The 17,127-nt window shown below is 41.2% G+C and overlaps 1 protein-coding gene and 1 long non-coding RNA gene across 3 annotated transcripts in view; one reads left to right on the top strand and one right to left on the bottom strand.

The window, feature by feature from the left end:
* Positions 1 to 17,127, bottom strand: part of NKAIN2 (sodium/potassium transporting ATPase interacting 2) — a 561,131-nt gene that overhangs the window by 9,015 nt on the left and 534,989 nt on the right. For both annotated transcript variants that reach the window (XR_003535639.1, XM_027692020.1), the window contains exon 6: positions 2,195 to 2,276. Coding sequence is in view for 1 of the 2 variants with exons in the window: in XM_027692020.1 (XP_027547821.1) it covers positions 2,195 to 2,276 (82 nt within the window). In the remaining variant the exon portion in view is untranslated. The remainder of the gene's footprint in view (positions 1 to 2,194; positions 2,277 to 17,127) is intronic.
* LOC113971759 lies at positions 14,279 to 16,516 on the top strand. Its single transcript, XR_003535648.1, has 3 exons — positions 14,279 to 14,428; positions 16,112 to 16,236; positions 16,327 to 16,516. It is a non-coding gene; the product is annotated as an uncharacterized LOC113971759 (long non-coding RNA).

Genomic DNA, 17,127 nt, shown 5'->3' on the forward strand with positions numbered 1-17,127 from the left:
CTCTCCTCTCCTCTCCTCTCCTCTCCTCTCCTCTCCTCTCCTCTCCCTATTACTCATATACTAGAGGTGCTGAGAATTGTAAAGTGGAGGCCATATTGGCCAGAGAGTAACATAAAGTCCTGTGTATTGTGGTTTATTTCTGTCCTTGAGTTCTATGGAGGCTTACATTGATGTTCTTTGCTGTAGGGAAACGGACTCTTCCTCCCAACAAATAAAGCTTTAAAATATCAAGTATGGCTTGCTGTTATCATATCAGCATGTTTTGATCTCCAGTACATAATATTGCTGTAAATAGTGCTACAAGAAGATCAAACCTTGACTTGATTAATTTGATATTTGAATTTGTCCACACCTGATGGTCTGTCTATATTTACAGAGCAACTGCAGTGTGAATACATATGCATGCGTTCCTGGTGTGCCTCAGCTGTAGAAAACAGAGAGGTATTACTAAATGTTGTAAAAGCCTCTTAAGGACAGATTGTAGCAATTCTAGAGAACCCCGTCAAATACTATACAGTCTATATACTATACAGAGGGAAACGTCAAATGTCATTAAGTGCGGCTGGGACTTGGCAATACTTTTGTGGGTTGATTGGGCAAAATGTCACCTCCAATTCTGATTTCTGTCTCTCTGTGAAGATGGTAAAATCACCTATACTCCAGTGAGAATGCAGCATTGAAATAAGATGGAACACAGTTTGCATGGATTAATCATATATCTCTTCATTTCAGCTACAAGCTTAAAAATATTGCCTTCTTTTTTTCCACAGGTCTAGCTTTCTTTCCAGTCAGTATGAAAATACACAGTAAATGCAATCTGTTCTTCTGGAAGAAACACTGAGAGCATAAAGAGAATGGGATAATATCTCAGCTAGAGGGCTCCATATGTTGATGACAAGGTATGGTGTACTGAGAAAGAAATAGGATTAGAATTGTTCTAAGTACCTATGTGCTTCATATAATACTAGGAAGGAAATAACATTTTCTAAATGTGCAGCACTGTGCCAAAAGTGCAGGTGAAAAATCTTTACTTGAGCACAGACAGATGGGAAGCTGAAGTTAAGGCAGCATTGGAGATATGCACTATTGTAATTTGAGATTATTAAAAAGTTCCTCGCAAAGATTCCGAAGGGCCCAATCCTAAACACTACTGCAGACTGATTGTACCACGATAAAGGAGTAAATGCAAGAATATACTAATCAATTAACAGACTTGCTTCCACTACTCATAAGAAATGAAATTGCATTCAAGGGTGAATGGAAGTGTATGTTGCAACGCCTATTGTTTGCTTGAATTTAGTTATTTTCCTCAAAAGAGATGTTCAGAAGAGAAACAAAGGAAAAAAGTAAATGTTGCCCTTTTGTGAACTCTTCGGTGCTGTGCTTTTAGTGTGTGGTTATTGATGGCAAATAAAAAATATTCCAAAAGGCTGCAGCAGTGAGGTAAGATTTGTCTGGGCAGTCAGGACTGTTCTGAATTGCAGTTGGCATCAGTACAAGAAATATTTAGAGATGATTATTCCTGGAGTAGTCTGTAGTTGGGTGTTAGCTCTAGTGTGAATATACCCCAGTTGTGTGTATGAGCGGAGATTTGATTACTCATTTAATTCCCAAATATATCAGGCTGCACTCTGGGATGGAGTTGTCACTCACTGGTTAGGTAAAATACTGTCTTCTATTCAAACTGATTTTAAAACCCATATGTTTTTACCTTTGTTTTGGTTTTTTTTGAATGTGGAAACTGGAAAGGAGGTACAGAAGTGCCTCGGTGAACAGATGCTCTGGTAAGACAAAAGTTAAATGCATCCACTAAATTAGCAAGTTGCTGAACTTTTGATAAATTTTAATAAAAACCCACTTTTTTTCCAACCAAGGTTTGTCATATCTGACTAGTTTTTTTTTTTTTACACTGAATTCTCATTGCTTCTGAGTGGAACCTGCTTGAATGAAAAAAGGGAAAAATCAGGTGAGAGCTGGGTGTTATTTGAATAACTGTGACACATGATATCCTGCCCCAAGAAATCATTATAATTCAAAAGAAGAGTAATGTTGGTGCTTAAGTGTAGCTTGAATTCAGTCCATCAAAAAAGGCTTCTGCCCATTCTGAATTTTTAAATCATGCCATCTTTCAGCTTAATGATTCTTTAATATCAGCCTGCCACTCTGCCGAATATCTTAGAAGTTAAGTACTTACATATACATGGGCTGTAGTTGTAAATGAGATGTCTTCTGTGGACCTTGATAGCCGTAAGAGTCAAATCCACCTATGAAATCAACTGAAAGGGGGAAAATTGCTTGCATTAGCAACATCTTTTCAGAAGTGATAGGCCCTATCATTCGAGAACCACCCAGCACGTACGTTATTTTTGATGAGTCCTCTAATAATCTGTTAAAATTAGACAAGCTAATTGTGAAGATGCAGAAAAAGCCTAAAAGAGGAGAGAAAGGCAAAGTCCCCTGTTTTTCCTTTTTAAACCCACAGAAAGACAATATAGGATTTATAACAGCCATCAGAAATAGCCACACATCCCTCTTTTTCAAGCAGACCGCCTCACTGTAATACAAAACAACATGCTATTCAGACACCACAAATACTGAAAACCATTATTTATTGGCATGAATGCATTGCTTCTGACTGTGATTACTGTGTCTGGCTTTCTGTCATACCATTGATGTAGAGGAGAGAACACATTGATCAAACTCAGTCTGAGAGACAGAAGTTTCTCTTATTCCTTGCTTTGACATTTGGATTGAAATGCATGAACAGAGAGTTGGAACAATTTATCTGAGCTTCAGAGATGAAACTTCTCAGATGCAAGGAAACCTATTTCTCTCAAGGCACTGAAGGTCTGCAAGAAGTTTGTAGAGTGGGAGTTATTTATTAATTCAAATCATTGCAAGTTCCCAATGGTCTTTGCATGCTTGTTTTAAACAATTTCCAGGGAAATTCAAGCTCACCTAAGCTTGAGACCCCTGTTTCTCTGCTATAATACTTTCTTTGCACAGGTAAAATGGTGCCCTTTTCTTCCTTTGTCCCAGGAGACCCAACTATTGGCTTTTAGGGGTTCTTCGTGGGCAGTTCTCAATCCTGAAAAATTATCTCTTACGTTAGAGATGCGAATTCGACTTTACTTTGATAGAAAAGGGCCTAAGCTATGGAAGTGCATTTTTTACATGTCTTGGACACTGCTACTGACAGACTGGATCTGTGTACATTAAAAGCAGAAAAAAAAGAAAAGATTCTTTGATGGAGGACAGCTTCTTGTGGATCTAAAATGCAGCAACAATCACCAAAAAAAAAATTTACTATCCTTGGTTTGAGAACCTCCACAGTGGTTGGAGTCCTTAAAACTTGCATTTATAAGATTATTTTATACTAAGGTACCCCTCGATGTGTCTCACACTTAGCCACACTTATCAAAGTAGTCATATGCATCCTAGACACAGTACAAAAATATCAAATTCTTGTACACCTCTGTCCTCCATTTACTTTGCAAGCAAAGAGTTATCAAAACACTAGACTGGATGGGTAGAGCACATTGCAACCACACATTTGTTCAGCCTGTCATCAAGTCATTCTTCAGTGGCAAGAACGGCCCCTGCAGAAATAATTTATCTGACTCTGTTCACTGTGGCAGCATTATGCATACTCGTATCCCGGAATTACGTGTTACTAAATTAATTCCTGGTATCACTAATGAAGGAGGTTCTATAGTCTCTCTGTGTTGCTTTTTCCTGTGCCTAACTTCTAATATCTAATTTAAATGTAATTTCCTGAAAATTAACTACTTTTCTACATTTTGGCCTTTTCTCCCTATAGATATGAAGAAAAATGAACTTTTCTTTTTCTTTTTTTTCTCTTACAACTGCTTTTAAGCATTTTCAAAAGGTATTTCATGCTATCTATTGTTTCCAGGTTTAAGCAAACCTAGTTCTTTCAAACATTTCCCACAGCTCATGTTTTCCAAGCCTTTAAATTTCAAAGCCTGAAGATCCTTCCTCAGTCTACTTAGGCTTTTCTTTCAGTAGAGTGCACAAATCAGGACTAACTGGGCAACTGCCTGTAGTTTCTGCACATTACCTGGAATAACTCAGTTTTGGTTTGTTTGGTTTGTTTAGTTTGTTTCCTTTTTACCTTGTGCTTTTTTCTGTTGTGTCATCGTTTGGTTTGGGATTTTTTCTTATTTCTTTTTTCAACAGCAACATACAAACACTTAACAATCAGATCTTTATTTTTATGTTTTGATACTAACTGTAGGTCTCGCCAAGTAGTCCACATTTTATTTGAAGATGATTGATTCTTCCCCACAGGAGTTATTTTGCACTTATCTGTACTGAATTTCATCTTCTTGATTTCAAGCCATTTCTCAAGATCATTTTGACTTCTAATCCTATCTTCACTAGAACCCCTGTCTGTTTTAATCTGAAATTTTACAAATGTTCTTGCCTCTATCCTCCTTGTTGTTAACAAAAATAATGAAGAGAATTATTTCCCTAGCTGAAGTCCCAGTGGGATCCCATCTGAAATGTCATCTCATCTGGTTTATAACTACATTTCAAATAGAGTTTTAAACAATTCTGCATACAACCTATGATGGTTGCATCTTAGCAGTACTTCCCTGTCCTTCTTACAAATCTTCTATAGCATCAAAATCTTGCTAAAATCAGGATAAATGTCATTTGTTGCTTTCTGCTTATTTACTGTCTATAACCATCAGAATATTTTTATTAAAATGTGATCATGTCTTTGGAAGCATACTAAGTTTATAGGCACAGAATGAAGAAAATTGTTAAATGAAATGCTAGGCTGGGAGGAAAAAAACCCCTCTATTCAAATACAAAGATTGTAGAAAAAAAAATGGATGTATCTTTGCTGCATATAGTTTGTTGCTTGCTCGCCCCATTTTCTTTTTTTTTGATCTCTCTTGATCTGTGTCAAGATAAGTCAGAAAATACCTGTGTTGGATTGAGTGTCTCACTGTTGTCAACCCATGACACTTCACAGAGGTTGCTTATATACATTAGTCCAGCTTTCTATTTCTTCTGTACTTTCCTAGACCTTTCAAGTAACTGGTAAACCATTATAAGTAGGCTGCAGGTATAGACACTCTGTTTTGCAGTTGTGGAGCAAAAGGTCTTGAGGGTGACTTTAGGGTTGTTTCCAGAAAGCTAAACCAATGTGTTAAGAAAAAGATTTCTTTGAGCAAAATGAGTTTGCGTGGGCACAAGAGAAAGATGCATGCCAAATATCTCTTCATGCATTATGGCTTTGCCCTGTTGCACAGAGTAATTGTTGCACGGAGTGTTAACAAGCCAGATTGTCAAGCGACAAAGAAGGCAAGCTCGTAGAGACATTTCTGTGTTCAGCTCACTATGAAAGTTCCCATGTGTGTAACTAAATGATAGTGAGGCAGAGAGTACTACTGTGACCTCATTGTAGGCATACAATGTCTTCTTACAGGCAACAACAAACTTTGCAAGGTAGGTAAAGGGAAGTAATAGAAAGTGAACTCCAACACAAAAGGATTTCATTAATTTCTTTGTAGCAAGCTTTCTTCATGGTGGCAAATCCTGTGGTGTCCAGACTGTGCTAAAAGCTCCCTGTGGACTCTAAACTAGTTTCTTAAAGCATGCAGAAGGCTGCCCTTTCTGCAGGCATTTTATCCTGGCTGCGCCTGAAAGGTCACTAAAAGTGTCGTAGAACTGATACATCCCTGGCAGCAGTAACATCAGATGAATAAAATAAGGCTCATTAGCTGAATCAGTACAGAGGCTTCTATCCTTAACCTCATGCATCAAACACATTTTTGACTACTCTATTTTATATTCATCTTAAATGTCACTGTTATCACAAGTGGCTTTTAGGTCATGTTTTTCTTTAGTAAAAGCACACGTGATTATGCAAGCAAACAGGACCCTATTCCTTTTGTGGCGGGTTGACCCTAGATGAACATCAGTTGCCCACCAAAGCTTCTCTATCACTCTCCCCCTCTAATGGACAAGGGAAGAGAAAATACAACAAAAGGCTCACAGGTCAAAATAAGGACAGGGAAAGATCACTCCAGCAGTTATCATCACTGGAAAAACAGACTCAAATTATTAACAAAGAAAAGCAGAATAACAAGAGTTAGCACCAAATAACAAATACCTTCCCCTACCTCTCCCTGATTCCCAGGCTTAACTTCACTCCTGATTCTCTGCCTCCTCCAACTGAGCAATACAAGGGAATGAGGAACAGGGGTTAGGGTCAGTTCATTGCATGTTATCTCTGCTGCTCTTTCCTCCTCATACTCTTTCCCTACTCCAGGATGGGATTCTTCCCATGGGAGACAGTCCTTCACCAACCTCTCTAATGTGAGCCCTTCCCACGGGCTGCAGTTCTGCATGAACTGCCCCAATGGATTGCTTCCATTGGGGAATGCATTGGCAGCGCTACCCTTCAGGAACAGGCTGCTCCAACGTGGGTCCCCTGTGGTGTCACAAGTCCTGCCAGCAAACCTGCTCTAGCATGGGCTCCTCTCTCCACAGGTCCTGCCAGGAACCTGCTCCAGTGTGGGCTTCCCAAGAGGTCACAGTCTCATTCAGGGCACACCCACCTGCTCTGGCGTGGGGTTCTCTGTGGGCTGCAGGGGGACAGCCTGACTCACCATGTTCTTCACCATAGGCTGCAGGGGAATCTCTGCTCTGGTGCCCGGAGCAACTCTTCCCCCTCCTTCTTCACTGACCATGGGGTCTGCAGTCGCTGCTCTCTTATCCTCACTCCTCTCTCATAGCTGCAGTTGCACAGTAACTTTCCCCCTTCTTAAATCTGTTACCCCAGAGGTGCTACCGCTGTTGCTGATGGGCTCAGCCTTAGCCAGCAGCGGGTCAACTAGGAGCCGTCTGGCATCGGCTTTGTCAGAAACAGGAGAAGTTTTAGCAGCTCTTCACAGAAGCCACCCCTGCAGCCCATCCAAAACCTGGCCATGCAAAACCAATACACCTTTGAAATATTGGGTGTTGAGATGTTTATTTTCCTATCTGGACTTATAGGATAATAGCAGTACTATTTTCTGTGAAATGCATTATAAAAAATTCAGAGTATTTTCTTCTTTTGCTGATGCTAAGTAGCTTGTCAGACACATGACTGTTGTTAAAAGTGTAACACAGACAGAACATATGGCTCAAAATAGGGACATATATTCTATTAATAAGCACCCACAGAGATGTGAAATTTCAGCCTCTGCTCATGGTCACAAGTCCTCACTGTTTCTAGTGTATTTATCAGGACAGGATAAGAGGCATAAATGGGTTTCTCATTTTTCATTTCTGGAAGTCTATGGTATATAGAGGGACCATTAAAATGGGATGCACAAGAAAAGACCCCATTAGCATGAATGTGATATAGAAGAAGGGTTTTTTTAGAAAGTTTGCAGTGAGAAAAATTAGAGCTGTTGAAATCAACAGACGGACAAAGAGAAAGAATTGAGTATGGAATAAAAGCAATATCTTTCTGTAGAAAACAAAAGGAAAGATACTTAAAAGAAACCAGATGACTAGACGCTATTCTACTTACAGAAATTTTTCTCTGTAAGATATAAATACAGAAGCACAAAGATTCAGGTCCTCAGCTAATATGTATGTTGATAACTTCAGTGACTTCTATGAAGCGATGGTAATTTATATTAGCCTAGGATCTCACCCAAAGGATCCTTTAGGGCATATGTGTATAGAAATGTGACTGACTATGACTTTCCTTGCATTTTAGTAGGCAGGCAAAAAGCAGCGCAGACTAGATATGAAAAAATGTAGAGTTTAGGAATGGGGAGGGGGATGAATGGCTTTATCTGCAAATAAAAGGAAAAGGAAAGGTTGGGAAACAGCCAACTTGGCCAACCTGTGACCTGCAGTATGGATGACTTCTTGACTGCTTTCAAACCCTCTTCTAGCTTTGTTCCTTTGCTGTGGTTGTTTGTTTTGCTGATTATCTCATCCCTACCCTTGATGCATGAGGGCCTGCCTCTCACCATGGGGAATCTACTGTCAGCACTCAACCCTGCCTTCACTACCATATCCGTTTCCTGCCTGTGGCTCCTCCTTTAAAAGTGAAAATGTCTTTGGTAGCAATTCTGTATTAAGGGTGACTTCTCTCACTGATTCCTCTCTTTTGCTTCACTTTTTCCATCTCCTTGATGAAGCAGTTTGTCTCCTCCAGCTCTGTTAGTTCTAGCCCAGAGACCCCCACCATTTCCTCATCCACATCCCTCGTCCCATCTCCAGTCATTTCTCTGCACATCAACTCTTCCATTTTTTGTACTAACAAACTGATAAAGTAGTACGCTTTTCTTCAGGTTGCCAGCCTTTTTCAGTTCTTTTACTATTAATTTCCCCTTCTCTCTTACTACAGTTACAAGAATTTTGTTTCGTAAAACTGACTTTTCCTCGTGGTCCTTTTTTTTTTTTTACATTTCTTCCCTAATACAAATACATGTAAATTCCTTTAAAAAAAAAATCAACTCCACCCTTATCCCTGCTTGTCCCAGTTTTTCTCCCACACTCCACTCCAGATGATTTCAAGCAGTTTTTGGAGCTACTTTTCTCCACTTCTTTAAAGTTGTATTCTGTCCTTTGCACACAGCTGGAACTTCAGTCAGATCACCTCTTTCTGTTCAAATTTAAGCAAACACAGTCCTCTCTCTGGTCATCCAGACAACTTTCATGCATTTACTGCTTTCTTTTTCCTGAACTGTTTGCCCTGCTGGCCTCCCCCTCCTCCTGTGCAGGTGCTCACCTTCCTCCTCTCATCATTCTTCTCCTTTCTCGATGCTTCTCCCTCCAGCATGCTGCTGGAGTCCAATGAGCAGTAATCTCTGCCTTTTATTTTTTCCACCTCCTGTAAACTGGGTAATTGCACTCACAAACACAAATTCTGCTGTCGTTGACTCTCTGAGGTGTCACGGATTACCTGGCTTGTGCTCATTCTGCTCCTCCTATACAAACTTAAATCTCAGCTTGTCTCTGTGATATTTACCCATGGATAATTAAACTTCAGTTCCAGTTCTGCATGGCTACCGTCAGAACTCTCAGCTGCTCCTCCCTAACCTTCTCTGCTGCCCCTCATAGTGAACTTGTGTCCTCAAGTCTGCCTATCACTTAAGGATATAAGTTTGATGTCAGCTTTGGTGTGGGCTGTGCACGATTTAATTTTTGGAGATTATTTTTGCATATTGAAGAAGAAGACTCTTCTAACTGTTGACACAGCTATAACATTTACCCAGGGCTCCCAGTGTCAAATACCACAATTGTTCCCATTTTATTTTTCAACCCACCAAATATGGAGTTAAGCTGCAGGGATCACCTCTTTGCCTATGTTACTCTTCCTTGCATCCTTCTACTGATTTAACCTTCTATATTACATCAAGTATAAATTAAATCTTTTTACAGTTAAAGCGTTTTGTAGAGACTCAACATCAATGTCTCCTCCTTCCAGGTCTAAAAGCTAAATTCTGCCCCCATGCCACCAGCTTGACCTCCATATTCTACAGAATTTTCAAACAGTGTCTCTCCTTGTGAGAGTGTCTTCATAAATAGTTATCTCATTATTTTTCCTAAAACTGTTCTTTGCTCTGTTGGGAATAATTAGGTTGCCAATACCCTTATACTCCTATCTAATTGTCATAGTTTGAGATTGCCCCCCCGGAAGCCAGGGGGCCTAGAGGTGATTGGGTGCCAGGGCAGTTTTCTCCAGAGGGTCAATCACCGCTTGTCTTGTTCGCTCCTGCTGAAAAATCATATATATACAACCGGTGGAAGTTGTTGGCAATTGGTCTGTCTGTCTGCTGTGTGGGTGTGTGGGTGTGAGAGAGGCCTGGGGGTGGCAGGGCCCCCTTCTTTCCCCTCCGGGGGGAAGGGGGGCCCTGCGGCCCCACAACTCTGCCTAAGCCAGGGTTGGAGGCAGCATTGGAGTGAGCGTGTTTGTTGGGAGGAAACAGACTCACAACATAAGGTAAGCGGGAGAGAGAGAGGCAGGCTTTGCAGCCAAGCTCTCTTCCCCCCCCCTTGCAGCTAGACTGAGGAGGGGACTTCTTCTTTCCCTCTCACTGTAAAGTGGAGGGGAGGCTCAGCATTGGAACAGAGCCAAAGTGGACGGGCGGAATGCAGCCCGGTGCCAGGGCGATAATCCCAGGCGAAATTGGAGACGGACCAGAGAAAGGCCCGGAGGATGTCCTTGCAGTGATTTAAACACAGGACAGCCGAAAACTTGGAGGAGGAATGAGATTCCAGGACATGTACGTGTGATAAGCTGACTGAACTACAGCAGCCTACAGAACTGAGGTATGAGAGAGAGAGAGAGAATCACATAGCAAGGATGGCACGGAACCAAGGAGGACGGACTCAGAGCTATCTTCTTGGACTTTGTGAGGAAGAAAAGACTTCAGCAAACAGCTGGAGGTTGGTGGGGGGAGTAAACCCTTTCCCCTGAACACTCCCACGAGGGCTTTTTCCTGGACTGAATTGAGGAAGAAGCTTAAAAGGACTGATAGAAGTGTATAATATTACATATATAGTTGCTTTTAGCTTGTACAGTATTTATTGTGTAGAATAAATGTATATATATTTCCCCTTTCCCTTATAGAAGCCTCTTGCCTGAAAATTTCTCTTCGGTGTTGAGATAAATTGTGGGAAGGGGTAGAGGAAGCCTGGAAATTGGATTTTGGATTTCTGTGGTGGCTCAAACCACGACACTACTTCAGTGAGTAATATTTGCTCCTAGTTTCTTTGTGCTCACTTTCTGCCTGCGCCCTTCAGCTGCCTGTTGTCTAATACACAGATTGCAAGCTCCAAGAAACAGGACTGGCATTCACACGTGGACAATGCTTGACATTATGGTAGTCCTTAAATATATTCATGATTCTAAAGCACTAAAGTAATATAAAAAAAATTACAATTACCCATGTTAAAGATGATACCATTTAAAAAGAACTAATGACTAGTATGTGCATGTTCACATGGATGATTATTGCACGTGCATGTCATGATTGGATGTATTTCCCACATGGTTTATCAGAGAGAGAACACGTAGTGTACATGCACTACATCTGATATGCGAGGTCTTAAATTTATATACACTGGCTCCAGAAGCCAAAGACTTGGCTCCCTGGACTCAGGCTTCGGAAGTGCTGTGACTAAGCTTCAACACCACAGCAAGGCACTCCACTGCAGGTGTAGCTGGGAGGAAGGAGAGATGTCAAACAAATTACAGCTAATAACACCACTGGAGGCACTGTTGGTGCAGAAGTCAGTATGTGAGGCAAGACAGAGCTGTGCACAAATACTAAAAACTAGTAGCTAAAAACTGGCCACATCGAGTAAAAAAAATAAAAATGGAGGGAAGTAAAATTAGGTTTGGTTTTAATAAGTTTGGAAATGACATATGGGGACAAAATATAAAAGAACATATGGGGACACCCTTGTTCTTGCAGTTTTGCCAGTATCCTGCTACCCATCTCTCTATTTGCTGAAGACATTTCCAAACAATTTAGTGCTGCTGCCTTTTTATGCTGTGAGCATGGCCTGGTAGCTGTTCCACAATATAGCACACAGGAGGAGGTTTGCTTGAATGCAATCTCCACAAAGTTTGTTTACAATGATAATCAAACATTATTGGTCTTTGTGCTGAGTACACAGTGATTTAGGCTCTCAAAAGAGCATAAAGCCAAACACTGGGGCAGCATGGGGAAGGAGGCATATGCCAGAACATGGAGTTGTGCCCTTTCTGCTGTCACAGGAGGATTCAGAAACAGTGTAAGGACTTGGACACAAGGTCCAGTTCTTGCAGTGCAATGACCAGCATTTTTGCCAAACAGCCAATAATGTAGGGCCTGTAAGTGCTCTTAGCTAATCAATTCGCAAGGTGAATAATAAAACCTCAGATTTTTAAACTGTCACATCATGGCATTTCTGAGCTCTACAATGGCCATAGGAGCAGCAAAGGGAAACCCCTACACAAATTTTGATGCAGTTTCTCAGTGCAGATTCTGCCCCATTGCCCCTATTTTCATGACGTTTACTTATGTAATAATCAAAATTATTCTGTAATTTTTTGCTTCACAAGGGCTTTTCCTCCAGCTTCTTCTCCTCTTATCATGTTTCTTATTGGATAAGGCCCTGCATCATCTTCTTCTGTCTCTGTTTCTGCTGATCCCCTGGCTAATTCTTTGATCGGTCCTTCTGAGACAAGACATGAGACTGGGCAGGTATGCAGGTTTGTGAAAACTGATAAGCATGATCTGGTGTTACTGCCCTTATAGAGGTACTGACAGGGATCTCTTCCTGTTACTCCCTATGATTAGGACCAAGCAGGGATGCAGATATTGCATTCAAGGTGAGCCCAGCTAATGGTTGTACTCAGCAGAAAATAATAAGATGAATGGTGCTGAGGTTCCAGAAATTAGACAAGTCAAAAATTAGAATGAGTCAAGTTCCCAGGTGGAGAAGGGGTCTGGCTGGGGGCACGATGTGCTCTGGAGCAATGACTCGGCAAGGCAGGACTGCCCAGCAGCAGGAACCATGTCAAGGAGGTTGGAACCAAGGCTGCTCATGGCTTAGCAGAAATGAGACAAGATGAAAGTAGCCAGGAGTACCCAAGCAAGGGCTGGGAGGCATCATTGAGTCTGCAGTAGCTGAAGGCAGAAACAGGACCAGGGACAAGGTAGGCAGGAATAAGAGCCAGAGGCCAGGAGGAAACGGCTGGAGCATAGCTGCAGCAATGAGAAATACAGGACTGAAATGGTCAGCACTGCATTTTATAGCTGAGAAATACAGCAAGCCACCTGTCAAGCCTGTACACCTGGAAACAGGGTTGCTGCTTGACCCCTGCAAGGCTTTGCAAGGTTTGTCCAAACTTGCAGCAGGGCTTGTCCGATGCTCAAAAGAGTTTTTAAAAGACCTCCACTCAGCTAAAAGAACAATATTAGTCTGAGCAATATATTATTTTTCTAAACTGGTCAGACCTGGACATTGCTGATAATAGCCATTTGCTTTCAAATTTTCATGCTTGACTGCTGAGCAAAAAAATATAGCCCTGCAATATAGCTTTTGAGTGACAATCATTCTAAAAATTAAAGAAAATGCGGGGTAGACTGAATTATTATAGAAGTTATCAAATGAGTCATTAGGAAAAATTGTTCTTAGCCAGATCACTGCTAAGGGCAAGCAATAAAGAGAAGAAAAAGGAAAAAAGGAGGAAAAAGAAAATGCCTGGGGCAGTGGCCTCCAAGTGTGACTGCCACACTAATAAATTAGAAAAAGAGTCATTAGTAGGTGCAACAAAGTGGAGAATTAAGGCCCAAATCTATGAAAGTTAACAATCCAATGCTAATGAAGACCTATCTAGACATTTGAAAGGAAAAGTAATAAGGAAAACTTTAACAGGAGCCATGTTGATAAAAATAATTCAGTACAAAGCTATGTTCATGGCATGTAGGAAAATGCGAGGAGCTCATGTTGACCGCCTCAGAGGGAAGGACACTAAGGCTGTGGGCAGGTATCCTTCTCAAGGCCACTGGAAATGCTAATGAGTCTGATCCACCCACAGCAGCTCATCACCACTCCCCTCTGAGACTCCCTTATCTGTCAGTCTGGAGTGAGCCCGGATGGCCAGGACCTGTCGTGCTCCATCCGCTAATTTGGGCTGAAACCCTAAGAATGCAGCCAGCTGCCCTCGGAGGGTGGGACACCAGGGTGGGGAAGGGGGGTCGAAGCTCCACATGGCCACCTGCAAGCTGCTCCTCTGCCTGATTTCTGCGAGATCCAAGCTGCCCGCCCCTCCGGAGCTCTGACGAGCGAAGGAGGAGGTGCTCCCTGTTGAGGGGCCTGCCTTCAAAGCCTGCCCTCCACGTTCACTGCAAAGTAGCAGGAAATGACTGATGTCGAAATGGAGTCTGCTACCAGCATCAAAACAAAACACGCCTGAAACTATTTTCCATGCGATTTTCAACTTGTGAAGAGTTTCAGATTTTGCTTTTTTTCCCCTGATTTTGAATATGAGCTTTATTTCTTTTTCAATGTCAGAACATTTCCATGGCCAGGAAGATTCCCTGTTCTGCTACAGCAACAACCTGAGCATCTCTTCAAATGATCTGTAGCTTTATTGTCAGAACCATCACTAGATACTACCACATTTCTGCTACTAGCTTGACACAGCTGTGTGTGACATTGTTTCATGGTCTGAATGCCTTTGTGTTCCTCTCCTGAAACCAATAATTCATGATGAGTAATATTTTCAAACTGGTTTGGTATTACACGTATCTTTCTTCAAAAAAAAAAGAAAGAGATGTTAACTGTTCATTCCCTTTTGACATGTGCACATCTTTTCCAACATTTCTGAAATGTCATTCTTGAAAAGATCAAAATTGCGTGGTGAATAGGTTAAAAAAAATTGTGTAAGGTAGGTATATCTCCCTGGCTGTTTCAATGCATTGATCTTATTAAGCAGTATCCCATTGTGATTGGTTGTTGGAATGGAAATGTTACTTCCTTCAAGTTTACATTATATTATTTAGATAATTTTTAAACTTGAAGTTGACAATCCCCACACGAGGCAGTGATGGACATAAGGGGAGTGGCAGAGAAGACAAGTGAGGGAGAAGGGCAATTATCATAGATGAAACCAGCAACACCACCATTTTCCCTTATATGATTTTATTTATATATTTGTCTCATACCACAATCCTGTCTCCTAGGGATTCTTTGAACATCAACTTCATTAGTTACGAAGGCAGCAATCCATAACCAATTTTCTTTTCATGTCAAGCTTGTTCATGTATAAACCCAGCCCTTTTGTCGGAAACATTTGCAATTAATCCCACAAACAAAGAAAATGCAAATCATACAGTCTACCCTAAGCAACCCTTCTGACTCAAGGCCCTGACCACCATCTATTACACACTAAAATGAATTGAAATTCCCACTTTGAGTCTAACCTAATTTTCTAGTGATAATAAGCATGGATTCCCAGAAGCATTCTATGCATCTAGATAGTAACATCCTAATTTCCTTTCCTGGTAAATGTTTTAAATAAGATTTTAGCACCAAAGGAAATTAACCTTTAAATTAATTGTAATTATAAAATGCCATCACTGATTTTGTCTTCAGACTAATTACTTGCTATTATTTAAACAAACTGCACCTCCTTGGAGCTTTTGTTTCGCTCTGCAGTGCAGTGACAAATGATCACAGACCAGGCTCTGTAATGTCTGCCAAGCCCTGGGACACCTTGGACTGCTCAGGTCCATTTCCATCTCAAATGCAGATGGTTTCACTTGTCGTATCTTCCTGCCATAGGCTTTCTCCCCTGCGCTTCAGCCTCGCACTCTGCAGCTCAGACATTTTCAGCCTGTGCCTTGGTGAGCACGCCTTGGTGGGATGGGGAGCGTCTGTGCTCTGTGCTGAGGAGAATGAGATGCTCAACACCAGCCTTCTGCTCTGTGAGAGGCCCCCTCCAAGACTGGATATGACTGGAAATAATAATACAGGAACAATCTATTGATATGTGCAAAAGATTGATGTTGTACAGGCATCTCAGGGAATATTCTAAATGTTCCTGCTCTCCAAGGCAGCCCTCTTTAGGATGACAAGCATGAGGTAGTACGATGGGATTTCAAATACTTCTCTCTCTCCATGCTCCTATCAGCATCCTGACAGCCAAAGGCACCCCATTTTACTCCCTTTGCTTTACTTAGTTCGTGTAGCAGCCACCACACTAAATGAAACAAGTCATCAGAAAAAGCTTCTAATTTAGCCACAGGCTGTAAATTGGAGAGTTCAGCCGAGCAAAAACAAGCTTTAGCTTCAACTTTTGTAGTGTGTTCATTGCATTCATTAATGGCCTATTCAACAATTTGGAGAACAACTTTGTTTTAAAGAGTGGCTTGTATTTGTTCCTACTATTATTTGCTGCTGTTCTGCCTCTGCAGGCTGCTTAGGCTGTCTCTAGCACTAACCAAAGAAGTCAAACCAGTGATTCACCCTTTTGCGAGAGGGGTGTCTACCCCAGATAGGGCAAATTATTCTTTGGAGTTTCATCCCTGCTTCCATTGACTGTGGTAGAAATTCTGATTCTTATTTTAAGCTGCAGGCCTAATTACATGTGGCTATAGGAATATGAGATGGATGTCACCTGTAGCAGTATGGAAAAGGTGAAGATGGAATGACTGGTGTTTTACAGAGAAAGGTTCAGGACACATTGCACAAATTGTAGGTGCAAAACTAACTAAATACATAGCTGAGATGTTGGATCTCCTTGTGAGGTTGTTTTCTATAAAACCTTTTTTGATTCAAACATAGGTGGACACTTTCAGGAAGAAAAGACCACTGTGGGAAACTAAGCACAGCAAGATCTCTTCTGGCTAAGGAAGTTCATGAACTGCAAATTATTGTCAGGATTTTCTGGGAACCACAAATTTTCTGTGTTCCTCTATGCCTATATAGCAAATATATAGGGAAATAAGCATCAGATGTTCTTCATTACTGGATATCAAATATGGGTCTGGATAGACCTGGTACCTCCTATCTTGTGTTGTGTTACACAAGTGTAACAGATAATGCTGCACTTGTAGGGCTGCAGCTCACACTGCCACTGTGGTGTCAGCTCTTACTGGGTGGGGAAGAGACCTGTCAGCCTGTCCAGGACAACTTCCAGAGATACATTCAAGTTCTGCCTTGACTGTAGAAAGATGCTTGCAGTCATCTTCAGCCATCTCTCCCAGCCTTAGTTTCAGCTTCTTTCCTATCTTTCTCCTGTAGCTGTATTATCAGGATTTACAGCTATATTCACCAGAAGATGTGATGGGAAACAAAGAAGCAGAATTAATAATCAAATGTTTGCTACCAGTTTCTCTTTGTCTTTGTTTTAGAGATTTTTAAGCTGGGATGGAAGCTGAGGTATTAGTTCTCTGTAATGTCTCACTAAGCAGATTGTGAAAAGCATTTGGCACAGAAATAAAGTGATACCTGAGCATATTCTGCACTTCAATGGTGCCTTTCATCCCAGAAGCTCAAAGTTATGAAGCAACACGCCTATGAGTTTGTCCCTGTCATTATTTCCCATTTTAAATATGGGAAACAGAACTATAGAGAGGTTAAATA

The sequence above is a fragment of the Neopelma chrysocephalum genome, unplaced genomic scaffold (assembly GCF_003984885.1).
Source record: "Neopelma chrysocephalum unplaced genomic scaffold, ASM398488v2 Primary Assembly neopelma1_23, whole genome shotgun sequence".
NCBI lineage: Eukaryota > Metazoa > Chordata > Aves > Passeriformes > Pipridae > Neopelma > Neopelma chrysocephalum.